We start from the raw sequence: 14,963 nt of genomic DNA, 5'->3' as shown, positions 1-14,963 counted from the left end.
CGCCTCCAGCCACACCCAGGCCACGCCCCCGGGGGAGCTCCGCCCCTCGCCTGGCTCCGCTCTCCCGGGAGCTGCGGCTTTGAGCGTCCCGGGTTGGGCGGGGAACTGGTAGCATCGCTCCTAGGATGCAAGGGCCATTTCTCTCCGGCCGGGGATCAGATCCTCGGGAAGCTGAGCCATCCCATCCAGCCGCTTGCCCCAAACCGGGCGCAGGCCGTGGTCACTTCTCTAGGAAGCTCCGAAGATCCCGCCACGCCGTCCCTCAAAGGTGCGGAAAGCCGGCTTCCCCCAGCCCTCGGGGAAGATTCCTGACTCTCCGCTTGGTCGGGGCATCTGAGGGCAGGAGCTGCGCCAGGCGTAGCGGATAGACCAGTGGACAACACCCACGCCGGACCTCCTGTCCCCTACCCGGACCTAGACTCGGCGCCACACATTGCCCCGGGGGGGCCAGGCGCAGTCACGCGCGCGCAGAGCTCACGCTCTCCGCCCCGCACACCTGCGCTCCGCCTCCTGGTCCTGGGCCCGCGACGGGCGAAGGCATTTGGGAAGCCAGGGCGGCTGCGGAGGCGATCTCCCTGACCCAGGGCCGGAGTTGCCCGGAGCCTGCCGCCGCTCTCAGTCAGCCCGCATCCTTCTCTGTCCTTCCCTCCCCCCGCCTGCCACGGCGCGGGTATCCGCAGCCACAGCCCGGGGCCGGTGAGGCGGCGAAGGGGGAGGGGAGGAATCAAGGGATGAGCGCCGGAAGGGCGTCGGGGGCCCCGAGCCGCACTAGGACGCCCCTGGAGCCGGAACCTGAGCAGAAGCCGGAACCAGAACCAAATCACCGGTACCGGGTGGGCCAGGTGGTCAGGGTGGGAGAAACCAAAAAGGGAGAGGGGTGCGGGAGTACTGAGAGGAGGGGGCTGCAGAGGCCTGGCTCAGGCCGGCGCGGAGGAGGTGCGGGCGCTGACTCAGGCACGATTTCTGCTCCCGCCGCCTAAGAATTCCGTCCCATCTCGTGCTGCAGTGTCCTTGGGAGGGACGGAAGCGCGAACGAGCTGGAAAGGGGAACGCTCGGGGCGTCGGGGAAGCGGGACCAGGGTCGTGGTAGAGAGCTTGCGTAGCCGCTGACCTCTTGCCTTGGGCCGTATTGACGAAACAGCACCCCTGGCCCGGACAGCTCCCTGGTTGGGTAGGGGGTGGAGCCGGACCTTAGCCGAACGTCTTAGACGTGCTTGTTTCAGATCCTGAGGACTGCATTCCTACCCCTCCCCCATTCCCAGCTGCAGCCTCCTAAACCCAGGAGGCGCCCTGGCCCGCGCTCGCCCCCCAGGGCCTCATGTCGGAACCACAGCCTGACCTGGAACCGCCCCAACATGGGCTGTATATGCTCTTCCTGCTTGTGCTGGTCTTCTTCCTCATGGGCCTGGTAGGTTTCATGATCTGCCACGTGCTCAAGAAGAAGGGCTACCGCTGCCGCACGTCGAGGGGCTCCGAGCCTGACGATGCCCAGCTTCAGCCCCGTGAGTGGAGCCTGGAACCCTGGCTCAGTAACCTTTCACCCTTCTCCCCACACCTCTGCCCCTCACCTCTGCCTCCCTGACCAACAGACCCAGGCCAAATCCTGATCAAGCCTGCTCAGGAAGCTTAGTGATGCACTCTTGAGTTAGCAAGTGGGGTGACACCACTCTGAAAGCAAAACTAGAGAAGGCAGCATGGGCAGCAAGGGTCCTCTGGATGGTAGTCTTAGGCTTGCATTGGTGTCCCCATCTTTTCTGGTCCCTGAAATGCTGAGGTCCAGCATGATAGCAAGTAGGTAAAAGGGTATGTCCTAAGCAATAAATGATGGGAGCTACCAGGTAATGTTCCCCCAAAGCTGACTCATTCCTGCTTCCTTGCCAATCTCTTTCATCCTTCAGCTGAGGACGATGACATGAATGAGGACACAGTAGAGAGGATTGTTCGCTGCATCATCCAAAATGAAGGTGGGTCTAGCATAGCCCCTTGCTCCCTCCTTCTCCAACCTTCTCTTGCCCTGACCTCCACCTTCACTGACTCCCTCTTTTCCTTCTTCCCTCAGCCAATGCTGAGGCCTTGAAGGAGATGCTGGGGGACAGTGAAGGAGAAGGGACAGTGCAGCTGTCCAGGTGAGCTGGAAACAAGGGCCAGCATGACTTAGCTTGCCTTGGAGAGTATCCTCTCCTCCAGCACAATCCTCTCCCAGTCTCCTTGCATGTATGGGGTTGGGGGAAGGGCAAAGCTGGCTAACTTATAGGAAGAAAGAAGTTTTGTAGAAATCTCGATTCCTTCAAAACATCTCTCTCATCTAGATGTCATCAAACCTAACATTTACCTCTAGTGCCACTCCTTTGGGTTAAGCAATGTTCTTTTTAGCAAACAGCCCTGGGAGGAAGAACATGTGGTCACTAACATCTTAATATTGAATTTATTAGATAAAGACAAGAAAAAAATGTTGGGGCTTGGGGACATTGGGGCTTCTGGGGTTTTAAGGAGCATGCTGAAAGAACATAAGAAACAAAACATGAAGGGAAATGGAAATGTTACCCTTGCTCCCCTCCTCCCTGCTGTCCAGTGTGGATGCCACCTCCAGCCTGCAGGATGGAGCCCCCTCCCATCATCACACAGTGCACCTGGGCTCTGCAGCCCCTTGCATCCATTGCAGCCGCAGCAAGAGGCCTCCACTTGTCCGTCAGGGACGCTCCAAGGAAGGAAAAAGCCGCCCCCGGACAGGGGAGACCACTGTGTTCTCTGTGGGCAGGTGGGGCAGGTGCTCCAGGGAAAGTGAGGTTGAGGTAGGGGGCCCAATGATCAGGCACCTGATCCCAAAAGTGGGCCTTGGCTCTTTCCTCCTGGACTGTGAGCTCCAGCGGAAGTCACGCTACACAATGTGCCTCACAGTCTGAGAAGGCCTCCCCTACCTTAGGCCAGAGGGAAGTAGCCACCAAACTCAGGATGTCCCTGGTCAGAGGGGAGGGCCAAGCAGCCTCTGAGTTGTGGTCCTAAACCCCAGTGTTCCCTTCCCTCCCAGGTTCCGGGTGACACACATTGAGAAGCGCTATGGACTGCATGAACACCGTGATGGCTCCCCCACGGACAGGAGCTGGGGCTCTGGTGGGGGACAGGACCCAGGGGGTGGTCAGGGGTCTGGGGGAGGGCAGCCCAAGGCAGGGATGCCTGCCATGGAGAGGCTGCCCCCTGAGAGGCCACAGCCCCAGGTCCTAGCCAGCCCCCCAGTACAGAATGGAGGACTCAGGGACAGCAGCCTAGCCCCTTGTGCACTTGAAGGGAACCCCAGAGCTTCTGCAGAGCCAACACTGAGGGACAGAGGGAGGGGCCCAAGCCCAGGGCTGCCCACTCAAGAGGCAAATGGGCAGCAAAGCAAACCGGACACTTCCGATCACCAGGTAGGAAAACACAGCCAGGACTGTACTGGGCTGGGCTCTTATTGCTCTCTACTTTGGGGGGGCACTGATATGACCTACTCCTGTTCTCTCGTTGACCCCTCCCCTTTCTCTCAGGTGTCTCTACCACGGGGAGCAGGGGGTATGTGAGGTGAGTCTGCCTGAGCCCTAAATGAGGTAATCTCATCTTCCCATCACCTACTTAAACTACTTAAGCCTTTCAGCTCCCTGAACCCCCAGAGTATAAACTGCAGGCTTACCCTTTGCTATAAATCCCTTGGTTTGGTGGTGGAGGTAGGGAAGGTCCTGCAGCCCCAGGGGAAAAGCTGGATACAGCCTGAACAGGAAGCAATACTGTTACTCTTCCTCTTCTCCAAGTCTCCTTCTTCATTGTGCTGATGGACTACCAGCTGGCAGGGCCAGGGTGTGGGTGGGCGTGAAGGCCCTCCCCTCCACTGGACAGCACTGCCCCCCAGCTGAGGGACCAGCTCAACTTCTACCTGGAGTTACACGGTCTCAGGCTGGGGGCCTCAGGAGAGGTCATGGCCCCTCAGTCTCTTCTCCTTCCCCTGCCTGCAACAGGCTGCCTGACCCGCCTTCCCCAACACCTCGCTCCATATAATAGAGCGTGGCAGCTGGGAGCAGGCCCCTGCCCCTGGTGGGCCCCTAAAGCAATAGCACCATAGGCCCCCTGCCCTCTTAGCACAACAGGCCCAGGCCCTGGCCTGGCCTTCGTGCCCTTTATTCATTGTCAATAAATCCGCTCAGACCATTACAGCTGCTTCGCATCCTGGCTCCAGCGCCTTCTGATCCCCAAGGCCTGTTCCTCTCCCCGGCCTAACCCCAGTGACCCTGGCATCCAGAGTGGGGTGGGTCACGGAGCCAGGGTGGGGAAAGAGGTGGGCCAGAACCACTAGAGACTTTGATGGATGGTTTCCAGCCCCAGAGATTTCAGGCATTTCACCACCCTAGATAGGGTGATGGCAGAAGAGAAAGGAGTAGTTCCAGTCCTAGAGATGATAGGACAATGGGAAAAAAAGGAGTGGGCTCCAGTCCCAGAAATGGGAAGGGGCAAGTTTCTACCCTTGGAGGTGAGGGTGGAAATAGGGAGATTCCAGGTTTTGGCTGTGTTGCTCTGGATCATTGAGGGTGTGGTCTGACAGCTTGAAGATAGGGACAGCAGCATCACCGGGGGTCAAGGATTCCCTGGCCTTCAGGTGAGGGGATCTGGGTGGCCAGGATCCGGGGCTTTAGCCGGCGGGGGAGGTGGTGGACGCATCTGTAGGGAACACACAGTTAGTGCTCCAGAGTCCTCCCTTAAGGGTATACCAGACAAAACAGGACTGATTGGAATAACCCCTCTACATACAATCTCCTCCAAGGCAAGGGCCCTTACCGGCCTGAGTCGAGGTACCATCATGTCCAGGAGCCCAGGGAAGTCCAGGGCTTTGTCTGGAAATAAGAACCACAAGTCAGTCTTCAGACTTTGTTTTGTTCAATGCTGTATCTCCAGCACTTAGGAAAGTGGCATTCTATAAATATTTGCTAAATTAATGGTCACCATCCTAGACCATAAAATCCATCACTCTATCCACTGTCCTCAACATTTATTGGGTAACTGCTGTATAATCAGCTCTGCTCAAGGTATAAAACAAAGGCAGATAGGATACATAGCGCTCCTACCCCCAGTGGCTGTCAAGAAACCAATAATGAAACCTCAATAAACACAATAAATGACTAAGTGCTAAGTCATGCAAAGTGAACTTGGGGTGGTGGAGATGATGGTAACTCCAGGGAGGGAGACTCCTTGTGGACAAGGTGGGAGTACCAGAAGGTTTTAGAAAAGGCAGGCATTCCACAGCCATTAAAAAGAATGAAATCATGTCGTCTGTAGCAACATGAATGGAGTTGGATGCCATTATCCTAAATGAACTAACTCAGAAACAGAAAACCAAATATTACATGTTCTCACTTATAAGTGGGAGCTAAACAACAGCTACACATGGACATAGAGATGGAAATAACAGACTCCCAGGACTCCAAAGGAGGCAAAGGTAGGAATCGAGGCAGGGGTGAGGGTTGAAAAATTACCTATCAGGTACAATGTTCACTATTTGAGTAACAGGTACACTAGAAGCCCAATCTCCACTAGTATGCAGTATATCCATATGACAAACAAGCACATGTACCTCCTGAATCTAAAATAAATAATAATAAAATAAAACTGCTATAGACATTTAAAAAAGAAAAAAAAGTGGGCATCAGAAAAAATGATACAAAGCTAGGTATCTGGACACTAGGAGCAAAAGGTGCATATTGGGAGGACACCATGAGAGAACTTAGCTAATTTTTAAAATAGTGACTGAATACTTACTGTGTGCCAGACACAATGCTGTGTAGTCCACAGGCATCTTTTTTAACTCTCATAACAATTCAATGAGCTAGTACCTTTTCCTTACCTCATAAAGAACATAAACTGAGGCCCAGACAGGTTCAGAATCCCACCTCGAGTCACACACTTGGAAATGACAGAGCGGGATCTGAACCAGTCAGCCTGGCTCCAGAGCCCAGGCAAGTGCTCTCCACCAAGCTGCAATAGACCTTATTGCAAGATGCCTGAGGGCATGGAGAGGACCAGACCGTGACCTGGGAGTCCAAGCTTCCTCCTTCTTCCTTATCTGTTAGCCTCCCAGGGCTCCCAATTCCTTCCACTCACCCCCAGGCAGGACAGGTGCAGGGGGCCCATCCAACACAGAGGTAGGTGCAGGTGGGGAGAAGCTGGGAGGAGAAGGGGACGGCAGCATCTGGAGGTGGGGTGGGCACACAGTTATTCCTGGCACGTGGGGAGGTTTTACCAGCTTTTCCTCTCATCCCATCTTCAGTTCCTTCCTCATCACTTCCCAACACAGGAAGTGGCCAAATGTTTGCATTAAGATGGGGGGGTGTAGCTGACAGATATTCAACAGTCAATATGTATTGAATGCTTATGTATACTATGTCTCAAGTGTTCTACTAGCACTTCACATGTACTAATTCATTCAATCCTCACCACTACCCCATGAGGTAGGCATTTTTATTAATATGACTCCTGTGTTAGAAGTGAGACCCAGGTTAAGCCAGGTCCAAAATCATAGAGCCAGTTATTGGCAGAGTGCTGGCTAGAACCCAGGTCTCCTGACGCCCACTCCTATTCTCTTTCTGCTGTATGTATATACATTATAACAATAGGTATCTTATATTGAAACACCTTCTGCATTCCACTGCACTAAAGGCTTTGCCTCGGCCAGGCATGGTGGCTTGCACCTGTAATCCCAGCACATTGGGAGGCCAAGGCAGGTGGATGACCTGAGGTCAGGAGTTCGAGACCAGCCTGACCAACATGGAGAAACCCTGTATCCACTAAAAATAGGAAATTGGCTGGGCGTGGCGGCACGCGCCTGTAATCCCATCTACTAGAGGGGCTGATACAGGAGAATTGCTTGAACCCGGGAGGTGGAGGTTGCGGGGAGCCGAGATCGCCCCATTGCACTCCAGCCTGGGCAACAAGAGCGAAACTCCGTCTCAAAAAAAAAAACGGGGGGGCTTTACCTCGATTATCTCTAATTATGACAGTGAGCCTGCTAAAGTAGGTATTATCCCCATTTTACATGTGAAGAAACAAGCTCAGAGAGATTAAATCATTGCCCAAGTTATACAATAGAAATTTGAACTCAGATCTATCCAGCACTAAAGTAGGACCCCCAAACTCCTATGAAGGCTGCCTTAGTTTCCCTTTCCCCTGCCCACCCATAGGAGATGGGGAGGCCCAGGCCACTACAGGAGGTAAACCTGGGGAGCAGAGGGGGCATTAAAATGAATATGAGGCTTTACTGGGGTGGAAGGGTCAACCCAGAGGTGCCTGGGTAGTTCAGGGAGAAGGTAAGCCTCACCTGTTCAGGGTCAGAGAGTTCAGGTGGCCCTGGGGGACCAAGCAGCTCTTCCACCAGCAGTGAGGGGAAGACCCCAACATGGCCCCCAAATTCTCCCCTCCAGAAGCCGTCATCTACTCCATCTTGGGCCCGGGGCAGCAGACGGATGAGCGCCCCCTCAGGGAAGCTCAGCTCCTCTGCACTCTGTCCGGTGTAGCTGTACAGGGCCCGTGCCAGGAATGCTACAGAGGCCCAGGAGAAACGGTGAGAGGGAGGTGGGTGGCAGTGCCCCAGGACCGTGACACCCCAGGGCTACAACCCCTAACAATTCTTCACCATACCCAGGGTCCCCTAACCCCAAATTTCCCTTTCTTACCTTTGGGCTCTGCCCCAGAGGGATTGTCACTGTCTTGGCCGCTCTCTGGGAGGGAGAGGTCCGGGAAGTTGAGATACCGCTCAGGGACAAAGCCTACCTCACCGTGCTGGTTCCGAGCCTGCTCACCCAGCAATGTGAACAGATATTAGGTTTACCTCAGCAGTCCATGACCCTGGCTCTCCTCTACTCAGGCTTCTAGCTTTGCCTAGAAGGGTCCATGGGGGCCACAGAGAAGTCCCTCCTACTGCCCCCAACCCAAGGTCAGAGCCCAGGGTCCATACCCACCTTGACCCATTCGTCAGCATCTCCCTCCTCTATGACCTCCAGCCACTCACCCTCCGTGATTGTCAGCTCATCCTCATGCCCTGCCTGGGCCACACACGAAGGATTCAGGACTTGGCTGTCCCTGACCCTTGCCCATCAAAGGTCCCCACCCCCATCAAAGGTCCCCACCCCCATTCATACCTGATAGCGAAATACCACATGTGCAGGGCAGGGGAGGGGCCTAGTGGCCAGGGCTTGGGGGGCAGGCTCCTCAAAGAGCTCTCCTGTCTCCTCACATTCCTCAAAGTCAGAAAGCTCAGCATCCTCAGCCTAGAGGGGCAAAGAACAGACCTCATATGGGGCCCGCTCTCAAGCACTGGTTCTATCTCCCACTCTTCCATCTTTCCCGTAAAGGACACCATGGATCCCCCTCCAAGGTAGTTGCACCCATCCACTTACCATGTATACAACCACAGTCACCACAGAGTAGGATAATAACAACAGTAATAGCAGAGTTACAGCAATTGAGTGCATACTATGTGCCAAGCACAATGCAAAGTATCTTGTATATATTGTCTCATTTAATCTTCATAATGACCCAGTGCTAATAGTTTTGCACAACTATTAACCTCACTTTATTTATGAGGAAACTGGGGTTCAGAAAAGTTAAGTCACTTTTCGAGATTGCACAGCTCACAAGTGGAGTGGCTGGTACTCAAAGCCCTTACAGATTGCCCCAGAACCCTACTTCTTAATCATTCTATTATGCTCATAATAAAAATTTACTGAGGATTCTATGCCAGAAATTATGTAAAGAATGATATATGAATGATTTCACTTAAACCTCACAATAACCCTTTGAGTTAGGCACAACTGTGATTCCAGTTTTATAGGGTTTGCGTTCCACTGGAGTTTTTCACTTCTAAGTAAGGATGGGTAGTGTCAGGGGAGGAGCTCACGGTTGGAGAGAGGTCCCTCTGGGACAGCCGAGCCTCACTGAGACGTCGCTCCTGCTCTACCTCATCCTGGGCCTGGGTCATGGCTGGCTTCAGCCAGCGCTGCACATCGAGGCCAGCCCCCTGCAGCAGAGTCAGCCGGGCAGCCCCCTTCACCTGGCTCACCTGGCATAGGGAGGAAGGAAGTTAGTGGAACCTGGCTGATGGCAGTGTCTACTCTCTGCTTCTCCCTTCCCTCCTTCCCACCATCAGAAAGAGTAGAGGGAGTGGGGCTTGCCTGAGAAGGTGAGATCTCTAACCTCAGGGGTGTGCCTCACCTGTGCCCGGCGGATGCTCTCTCGCACTTCCTGTAACCTCTGTTCTATGCCTGGAGCCTCCCGTTCTGAAGCCTGCTGCCGCCTCTGCTCCAGTCGCTGCAGTACCTGGTTGGGAAGGCAGAGAACGGGGTGGGTGGAAATACTGTGGGGCATGACTTACTACAGGACTGGTACTTTGCTAGTTGTATCACATACATTATGTCATTTAATCTTCCCTATGAGGTGGGTGCTATTATTGGCCCTACTTTAGTGATGAGGAAATTGAAGTCCAGAGAGGTTACGTCACTCCCTTACCCGGGGTTACAGAACTAGGAAGCAACAGAAGAGAATTTGAACCTATGTGGGTCTAGCTCCAAAAACTGTTCTTAACTATTGTGCCACACTGTTACCTTACAATACCTTTCCCTCCCCTCTGTAGCCCCATGACACCCTCAATGGCTCCAAGATCCCCTCTCTCAGCTCTTCTTGCTGAGACAAGAAGGTGCACATGACACCTGTGCCCCCCACCTCACCCGATGCCCATGGTTCTGGATCTTGTAGTCACGGGCAGCTCGGCTGGTCAAGCGCTGAACCTCTTTCTCCAGGCCACTCTCGCCAGCCATGCTTTCTGCTCCCCACTCCAGGGCACACACCTGAATGGGTCAGGGGGTGCTGTGAGGAGGACCTGAGGCTGCTCCTTCTCTCCAGTTCCTCCTTTTTCCACTCTGTCTTGACCTCCAAGGACAAGGACAAAGAGGAAGGGGCACATGCCTATGGCCATGGATACAGGTAATGTGGACACAGAGATACAGAGCTTCAGAAATGGGATCCAGGTCGAGGGACAGAGGTAGAATGAAGAAGATGGTGCAGTCAAGTGACTGAAAGGTGGCCTGAGGTGTGTTTTTTGTGTGTGTGTGTCCTGGTGGGAGGGAGGTGAGTTGGAATTCTGAAACCCCCTCTCCATGGTATAACACTCACTAAGTTAACGTAAAGACAAGGATAATGGAGGAGGAGGCCTAAATCATAGTCCCCTTTATATGTGGCCTGGTTCCAACAAGCAGGAAGGTCTCACCTGATCAGTCCCTGCTGGCTGAAACTGCTGAGGTGGGGTGGGGGAAAATACACCAGGCTCCTTAAGAAACAGCTTCAGGTCTTGCTCCCAGCTTACCTAGGGGTTGGGAAAAGTCAAAGTCACTCATTCACTGGCTCACTCTCCAACCCTGTTCCTAGCACTTCTTGGAAGAAAAAGGACAATGTGTGAAGGAAAGAGGGCTGCACTGGGAGGGAAGGGTAAAAAGGATCCCTAGGGAAGCTCTTAGAGGCCACAGCCCTCACCTGGGAGGTTGTCTGCTCCCCACGGTGGGCATGCTCCAGGACGACCTCTGCGGCTTCCAGCTCAGTGCGGCTGAGGGAGGTCAAGGGGTCCCTCAAGTGTTCTGACAGCTCACTGACAAGGGCCTAGAAAGAACCCCAAGATACTAACACCACCCTTCCCCCAGATCTCTACTGTAAAATAGGCTCGTTCCAGATTTGACAGGTGATGGTCATGAGATACAGGAAGGAGGGAAGAAGACATTCTTCATGAGAAAGGCCCTCGTGTGCAGAGCACTTAGAAGTTTAAAACATACTTTAACATCCATTCTCTCCTTTGAGCCCAACTAGTGTTATAAGATAGGCAGAGAAAGGGTCATCCCTGATGAGGAATCTGGGGTTCAGAAGGGTTACGTGTACTGTACAATGCCATGCAGCCAGCTAGGAGCAGAACCAGAGCCCATGTATGTATCATCTACCCACTGTAAGCAGACAAGATCCCCTGCACCGCCCAGTGTCATGGGGATCAAGAAGCAAGGGGGAGGTCCTCCTTTCCCTCCCTGCTGAGGGACAGGGGTGTTTGGGTTAAGACTGGCCTTGAGCAGAGCTGGCAGTTCCTCCTGGTAGTAATGGTCGAGGTGGGCGTTGGTAGCCACCAAAGTAAGCAGGTACTCATTGCGGGCGGCTTGCAGCTGCTGGGAGTACTGGGCTGACTGGGCGGACAGCTAGGAGAGTAAACTGATGTCAATAGGAAGCCCTAGACCCCTTGAGTCCTTCCAAGACCAATTGAGAAGCCAGATCCAGAATGGATTCTCACATTATTGAGTGCTTACTATGTGCCTGACACTACACTAAAAATGTTGCATACTCACAACTCCTGCTCAAAATCCTCTAGTGCCTTCTGCACGCATTTAAAATAAAATCCACTGTTCCTTACCACGGTCCACCAGGTTCAATATGAGCTGACCCCCACAACCTCTCTAACGTCTTTTCAAGTGCTTGTTCCCTTGCTCACAGTACTCCAGCCATACTGGCCTTCTCTCAATTCCTCGAGCCTACGAAGTTATTCCCACCTCAGAGCCTTTGCACTCATCATTTCTTCTCTCTGGAATGTTCTTCCTTTAGATCTTTGCAAGGCCAGCTCCTTCTTGACAATTAGGCCACCTATTCAGAGAGGCCTCCCTCTAAATTCTACCCCCTTGTTATTCTTTATCATAGTACCTTGTTTTATTTTCATCTTAATCTAAGTATTTATTTGCTGTCTGTCTCTCTTAACCAGACTGTGAGGGCAGGAACTCTGTTGGTAGTGTTCTCCACTTATCCATAGTGTCTAGAACAGTGCCTAGTACCTGCAGATCCTCAATAAATGCATATTAAAGGACTGAAAAAGAAGGGTATTCTTTCCATTTTATAGAAGAAAATAAGGCTCAGAGAGATGAAGTAAATTAACCAAGGTCACCCATCCAGGAAGTAGGAGAGCCTGGATTCAACCCAGTCTTTCATACTTATGCACCTAGGTTCCAAACCACTAGACTACTCTGCCCTTCTCTTCCCTGCCCCACACTCATGCCCTCATCCCTCGAACCTTGGTGCTCAGTTTCTGGAGACTGGTCCGAGAGTGGAAGATCCCATGGTCACTTCGGTTTAGCCTGTGCAGATGAGGGAAAGGAGTCAGACCCACCCCAAGTGAGAGAATATGAGATCAGAGTCAGGCCCTGCTTTGGTGACTTGGCTCCACCCCTACACAACCCCACCTCCCTGTTCCCCCACCTTGGGCTTCCTCACTCTACATGACCCCACCTGGCCTGGACGTCAGCTGCCTTCTCCTGTGCCAAGGCCCACACACGTTCCCGCTGCCCATACAGCTTCCGACTTCGGCTCAGCTCCCGGACAGACTGCAGCACCTCGGCCTGCGCCCTCTGGAGGTTCTCTGTTCCCTATTGGGATGCATACACAAAGTCCTGACCTAGACCACCTTTGGTCCCAAGCCAGCTCTTCCTTCACCCCATCCTCTGAGCCATACCTTCCTAAGCACCTGCTCCTTGGCGCTCCGCCCTGTGCCCCCTGCTAGGTCACGGTATCGGTCGGACGCCTGGAGCCGGGTTTGGCCCCCAGCCACGGTGGCATCCAGCAGGCAGCGCCAGGCACCGAACACTGTCCTGCCCCTCCCCAGAGAAGGTCTGTGTTGAGGAGGAGAGCACTCCACAGCTTCGTGAGACCACCCCCGCCCCCTGACCAACACCATGGGAGACAGAGTGCTTTCCCATCCTCCCTTGTCTGTAAGCCCATCAATCGATCAGCCCATTAGCTCAGCCACAAGCCTCACTCCTGCCCTCCACCCCACCCACAGTGTCCTTGCTGGGTCAGCTCCTCTGCTGCTGCTGTGTCAGCTCTACCTACAGCTCACGTGCCCTCCCCACTTGCTAGGCCTTCATCTCCACAGGCTCCTGGGGCTGAGCTCCCCATCACTTTTTGGTCCCTGTGGCCCGCCCCCTCCATAGGGCCCACCTGCTGTCCATCTCGCCGCTCCGGTGCCCTTCCCTCTTCAGGAATGGGCCAGCCAGTTTCTGGAGTGCCTGGTGAAAAAGCCATCACAGAACCAAGTTCCCTTTCAAAGACCCACCCCAACTGGGAGAATATGAGATCAGAGTATAATCATACCATCCTTTGGGTACATTATGTGCCACTTGCTTTGCTAAATGCCTTATAGTCATTAATTTGTATAATCCTTACAACAACCCTACATGAAGGTAAGGTATTATTTTTATTCCCATTTTACAGAGAAAGAAACTGAGGTCAAGAAAGGTTAACTAACTGGTCCAAGGCCATATGGCTATAACTACACAACAGGGATCTGACACCAGTCTGCTTGACTCTAGGCATCTGCTCTTGACCACAATAGGGATAGATATGGACAGACATTACTGGTGATGTAAAGGAGACTGGAACAAGAGGTAAGGTACAGAAAAAAGTCCCATACCTGCCCATACTCCCGTTCAATGGCTGCCCTCTGCTTGCTGTAGGATCTGCGGAGATTGCAGGTGGGGGATAAGGTTATGTTTGGGCATGTTCTCCCATCCTCAGTCCTCTACTCAGGGCAGGAAGAAGCCGGGGGAGCCAGGTTCCTAGAGCGTAACTGCACCCAGAGGGAATGGGACTGATGGGAGTCCTTGAGATCACCTCAGGCAGCCGCAACACAGGAAACCCTCACCTTACTGCCCTGGGCCCCAGCAGGATCCTCCCCAACCCAGAGGTTCATCTGTGGGCTTAGAGGTGAAGATTGATGGGGGCCTGGGTACGACATCTGCCAGCCTTCCAACAGGTCTGGAAGAGGGAGAGGGATTCTGCTCTAAGGTTGATTGTAGGGTTGGGGGCAGTAGTGTGGAGTCAAGGGCTTTGAGGGAGAGTTCCTGTGTTTATGTGGGGGGGGGAGCTGTGGGGGGGTTAGGTTGGGGAGCATTCCTATCCAGTATCTGGAGAGGCCAAGCCTAGGGTGAGGGCTGTGGATGGGTCGGCTGGGGAGCTCTTGACCCCTGTTCCTCCACCCCGGCAGATGTATGTTGGGGAGAAGTGGCGCACAACGACGAAGGTGAGTGTAAATGAAGAGGGTTGGGGGCTACCTGATGTCCTCCAGCAGATCCGCCTCCCTTTGCTGCCGGGTCTGAAGGATGCTCAGCTGTTCCAGGAAGCGAAGCTTCACCTCCTGGGCCGGCTTCACCTGCGGGGGCAAGGAGAGGATGAAGACCCCGGGCACAAGGACCTAAAAAACACTCCGCGCAGGGAGCGGTGAGGGGGCGGGGCCAGGGAGGGGCTGAGCTCTTTACTCTGTTACTTCTGGTTTGGGGTCTGATCCCTTCCGACTTCCCGTCTCCCACCCCAAGTCGGGTGCCCCCTTAGCTCCGTCCGTTCCCCCAGCCCGCCAGGAGTCCCCATTCAGGAGCAAGCTCACTTTTCGGGGCGGTGGCTGCATCTCCGCTCCAGCAAGGCGGCCAGCGACTGGACTCCGGAACTCGAGGAAGCCCCGCCCACTGTGGAGCCCCGCCCCAGGCCAGGCCAGGCCCCGCCCTCTGCCCGCCCACGACTTGTCCGGCGACGGCGCAGGGCGGGGAAGAGAGACCGGGCAGCAAAGAAAATAAACCTGTTACTGCTGCGAATACCCCGGAAGGGTCCGGGCGGCGGGGCGGACGCAGCGTCCGCTGGGCGGTGGGGAGAACCCCAGGCATCTGAGTCAAGACGCCTTGAGTTCTATTTGTAGTGTATCCACTGATTCAGCCTGTAATTATTGATAATTATTCATTTGCATATGTAGATCACCAGTCCCCGAGCTAATGATGAGGAATTCAATGTGTGACCAGGGAAACTGAGTCACTGGGCACCTGAGCAAAGATGCATCTGACGAAGAGAGGGCTGGTCCCAGACCTTTTCCTAATTCCCGCTTAACTGGAAAAGCC

The 14,963-nt window shown here is 54.0% G+C and overlaps 2 protein-coding genes and 1 long non-coding RNA gene across 3 annotated transcripts in view; 1 reads left to right on the top strand and 2 right to left on the bottom strand.

Moving 5' to 3' along the window:
- Nucleotides 1-4,176, top strand: part of RELL2 (RELT like 2) — a 347,299-nt gene extending 343,123 nt beyond the window's left edge. The window contains exons 2-9 of the mRNA XM_050794943.1: nucleotides 85-833; nucleotides 1,263-1,502; nucleotides 1,899-1,964; nucleotides 2,060-2,126; nucleotides 2,573-2,758; nucleotides 3,029-3,404; nucleotides 3,519-3,552; nucleotides 3,780-4,176. Of these exons, the coding sequence (XP_050650900.1) occupies nucleotides 1,319-1,502; nucleotides 1,899-1,964; nucleotides 2,060-2,126; nucleotides 2,573-2,758; nucleotides 3,029-3,404; nucleotides 3,519-3,551 (912 nt within the window). The 5' untranslated portion in view covers nucleotides 85-833; nucleotides 1,263-1,318 and the 3' untranslated portion in view covers nucleotide 3,552; nucleotides 3,780-4,176. The remainder of the gene's footprint in view (nucleotides 1-84; nucleotides 834-1,262; nucleotides 1,503-1,898; nucleotides 1,965-2,059; nucleotides 2,127-2,572; nucleotides 2,759-3,028; nucleotides 3,405-3,518; nucleotides 3,553-3,779) is intronic.
- Nucleotides 2,407-3,773, bottom strand: LOC126957267 (uncharacterized). Its single transcript, XR_007726704.1, has 2 exons — nucleotides 3,662-3,773; nucleotides 2,407-2,958 (listed from the first exon to the last, which is right to left on the bottom strand). It is a non-coding gene; the product is annotated as an uncharacterized LOC126957267 (long non-coding RNA).
- Nucleotides 4,094-14,541, bottom strand: FCHSD1 (FCH and double SH3 domains 1). Its single transcript, XM_050794922.1, has 20 exons — nucleotides 14,462-14,541; nucleotides 14,133-14,230; nucleotides 13,493-13,538; nucleotides 13,021-13,088; nucleotides 12,536-12,671; nucleotides 12,313-12,449; nucleotides 12,098-12,161; nucleotides 11,109-11,237; nucleotides 10,537-10,659; nucleotides 10,274-10,369; nucleotides 9,735-9,854; nucleotides 9,223-9,327; nucleotides 8,909-9,070; nucleotides 8,151-8,279; nucleotides 7,971-8,054; nucleotides 7,686-7,803; nucleotides 7,331-7,551; nucleotides 6,118-6,205; nucleotides 4,798-4,853; nucleotides 4,094-4,680 (listed from the first exon to the last, which is right to left on the bottom strand). The coding sequence occupies exons 1-20, from the start codon at nucleotides 14,480-14,482 to the stop codon at nucleotides 4,615-4,617; spliced, it is 2,067 nt and encodes a 688-aa protein (XP_050650879.1). The 5' UTR covers nucleotides 14,483-14,541; the 3' UTR covers nucleotides 4,094-4,614.
- Nucleotides 14,542-14,963: the final 422 nt, after the last annotated feature.

This window comes from Macaca thibetana, chromosome 6 (assembly GCF_024542745.1).
Source record: "Macaca thibetana thibetana isolate TM-01 chromosome 6, ASM2454274v1, whole genome shotgun sequence".
Lineage (NCBI taxonomy): Eukaryota > Metazoa > Chordata > Mammalia > Primates > Cercopithecidae > Macaca > Macaca thibetana.
The sequence above is the reverse complement of the archived record's forward strand: the minus strand, read 5'-3'. Positions and strand labels throughout refer to the sequence as shown.